Source organism: Poecilia reticulata, unplaced genomic scaffold (assembly GCF_000633615.1).
Source record: "Poecilia reticulata strain Guanapo unplaced genomic scaffold, Guppy_female_1.0+MT scaffold_265, whole genome shotgun sequence".
Classification (NCBI taxonomy): Eukaryota; Metazoa; Chordata; class Actinopteri; order Cyprinodontiformes; family Poeciliidae; genus Poecilia; species Poecilia reticulata.
Window position 1 is genome coordinate 134,904 of NW_007615047.1, and position 2,649 is coordinate 137,552.

General features: G+C 53.8%; 1 protein-coding gene across 7 annotated transcripts in view; it reads left to right on the top strand.

The window, feature by feature from the left end:
- dlg1b (discs large MAGUK scaffold protein 1b) overlaps nt 1-2,649 on the top strand; it is a 58,468-nt gene that overhangs the window by 3,587 nt on the left and 52,232 nt on the right. For all 7 annotated transcript variants that reach the window (XM_008402864.2, XM_008402865.2, XM_008402866.2 and 4 more), the window contains exon 2: nt 16-147. In XM_008402864.2, the coding sequence (XP_008401086.1) occupies nt 16-147 (132 nt within the window). The remainder of the gene's footprint in view (nt 1-15; nt 148-2,649) is intronic.

Here is a 2,649-nt window from a genome sequence, read left to right on the forward strand (position 1 = left end):
CCCCCCTCTCCCCAGACGCCCAGCGGGCCCTGCTGCTCCTGGAGGAGTACCGGAACAAGCTGAACCACACGGAGGACCGGCAGCTCCGGCTCTCCATCCAGAGAGTCATCGACATCTTCCAGAGCAACCTGTTCCAGGCTCTCATAGGTAAACCCGGTTCTGACCCGTTCTGATTGGTTCTGACCCGTTCTGATTGGTTATGATCCGTTCTGATTGGTTATGATCCGTTCTGACCCGGTTCTGACCCGTTCTTACCCGGTTCTGATCCGGTTCTGATCCATTCAGACCCAGTTCTGATCGGTTCTGATCGGTTCTAACCTGTTCTGATCGGTTCTGATCCATTCTTACCCGGTTCTGACCACTTCTGACCCGTTCTGACCCAGTTCTGATCCATTCAGACCCAGTTATGATCGGTTCTGACCCGTTCTGATCCATTCAGACCCAGTTATGATCGGTTCTGACCCGGTTCTGACCGGTTCTGATTGGTTATGATCTGTACTGACCCGGTTCTGACCCGTTATTACCCGGTTCTGATCCGGTTCTGATCCATTCAGACCCAGTTATGATCGGTTATGACCCGTTCTGATCGGTTCTGACCCAGTTATGACCCGTTCTGACCCAGTTATGACCCGTTCTGACCGGTTCTGATCGGTTCTGACCCGTTCTGATCGGTTCTGATCCGTTATGACCCAGTTATGATCGGTTCTGACCCGTTCTGACCCGGTTCTGATTTGTTCTGATCTGTTATGATCCGTTTTGATCTGTACTGACCTGGTTCTGACCGGTTCTCATCGGTTCTGATCCGGTTCTGATCCGTTCTGATCGGTTCTGACCCATTGTGGCCCGGCTGTGATCAGTTCTGACCCGGTTCTGATCCGTTCTGACCCGGCTCTGGCTGCTGCCGGGTCGGTCCCGGAGTTTGCAGAACCGGGTCAGCTCCTGGTTGTTCTGTCTGATCCCACAGCAGCCGGTTCTGGTGCTGCTCAGGCAGACAGGATGAAGGTTCTTCTGGGTTCTTCTAGGTTCTGTTGGGACCGGAAACAGAACCTGGAGATTTGTATCGTCCCAGTAAGAACCGGTTCCGTCCCAGTCTGGACTCCACTGGTTCTACTAACTGAATGAATTAAAGTTTTTGATTTGACGGAGGTTCTGTTGGGTCGGGAACTGGACCGGAGGTTCTGTTGGGTCGGGAACTGGACCGGAGGTTCTGTTGGGTCGGGAACAGAACCAGGGAATCTGTGGTGTGTGAAACATTCTGTCCTCTGGTTCTGGTTCTGATCGGGTCACCGGGTTTTCCGGACAGAATGAACCTTCAGAACCTGAGCCGGGTTGTAAAGGTCCGGTCCGGTGCCAGGTTCTGCCTTGGCCCGTCCGAGTCGGACCTTTTGTTCCGGTCGGGTCAGTTTTGTCAGTCAGAACACGTACCGGGCCGGGCTCTGAGCTCCGTCCCGGTTCTGATCCGTCGGCCGGGTTGAAAGGCTGGATGTGACCCGCATGCCGACCGGAACCGATCAGCTGACAGAACCTCTTTCAGAACTCCGGACCCGTCCTGTGTTGTTAATGGACCCGGTTGGAGGGAAACTCTGAACCGGACCAGAACCACACCGGCTTCCTGGAGTTTACTACGTTTGTTCTGGCTCTGGTTCTGTGGGCCGGGTCCGTTTCTGTCTCAGAACCAGGACGGGTCGGTTCCAGAACCGGTTCTGTTCCTGCAGGAGAGTGAAGCAGAACCAGAACCAGAGCTGGAGGACCAGTAGAACCTGGGAGGTTCTGCTGATGAGCCGTCGGTTCTGGACCTAAGGTCGTCCAGAAACATCAACAGAACCGTCGGATCATTTTGGTGTACCGATCCGGGCCGAGCCAGCAGAACCGGCCCGTTTGGACCTCTGCCCGCCCGTCCTGCAGAACTAATGATGATGAAGATGAGAGGAAACACGCTGACCAAACCGTTTCCTCTGACCCGGTTCAGGCCGTTACCGGGTCAAAAATCATGAAACCTCTGAGAACCGAGTCGGGTTCTGTTCAGGTTCTGCTCGGGTTCTGTTCAGGTTCTGCTCGGGTTCTGCTCAGGTTCTGTTGGGCCGGTATCTGAGAGCCCAGCAGCTCTAGTTTGGACAGTAAACTGTTTCCTGACCCGCTGGACCTCCGGTTCTGACCCGGGAAGCTGCTGCTCGGTTCTGCTAAGGGAGTGGAAGGTTCTGGAGCCTGCTTTGGGCCAGCTGGCTGGCAGTGTGCAGCAGAACTTTCTCTGGAATCTCACTGAACTTTAAACCATGGCAGCGACACGAAGGACCAGTTCTGGGATCCAGGTTCTGGTTCTGGTTCTGGTCCTGGTTCTGGATCGGTGACGGTCTCACATATTCCCAGGGAAGATTGGAAACTTGTGATCCGGACTGAACCAGAACCAGCAGAATCCGTCGGTTCCTCGTTGGAAGATCAGGAACGTTCCGGGTTTCCTGAACAAACACGGAAAAACATCCGGATCCGGAAAACGATTATTTATTATAAAGAATAAATGTTTTTGGTTCTGATCCAGATTCTGCATCAAGTGGTCAGATCCATCCATCCATCCATCCATCCATCCATCCATCCATCCATCCATCCATCCATCCATCCATCCATCCATCCATCCATCCATCCATCCATCCA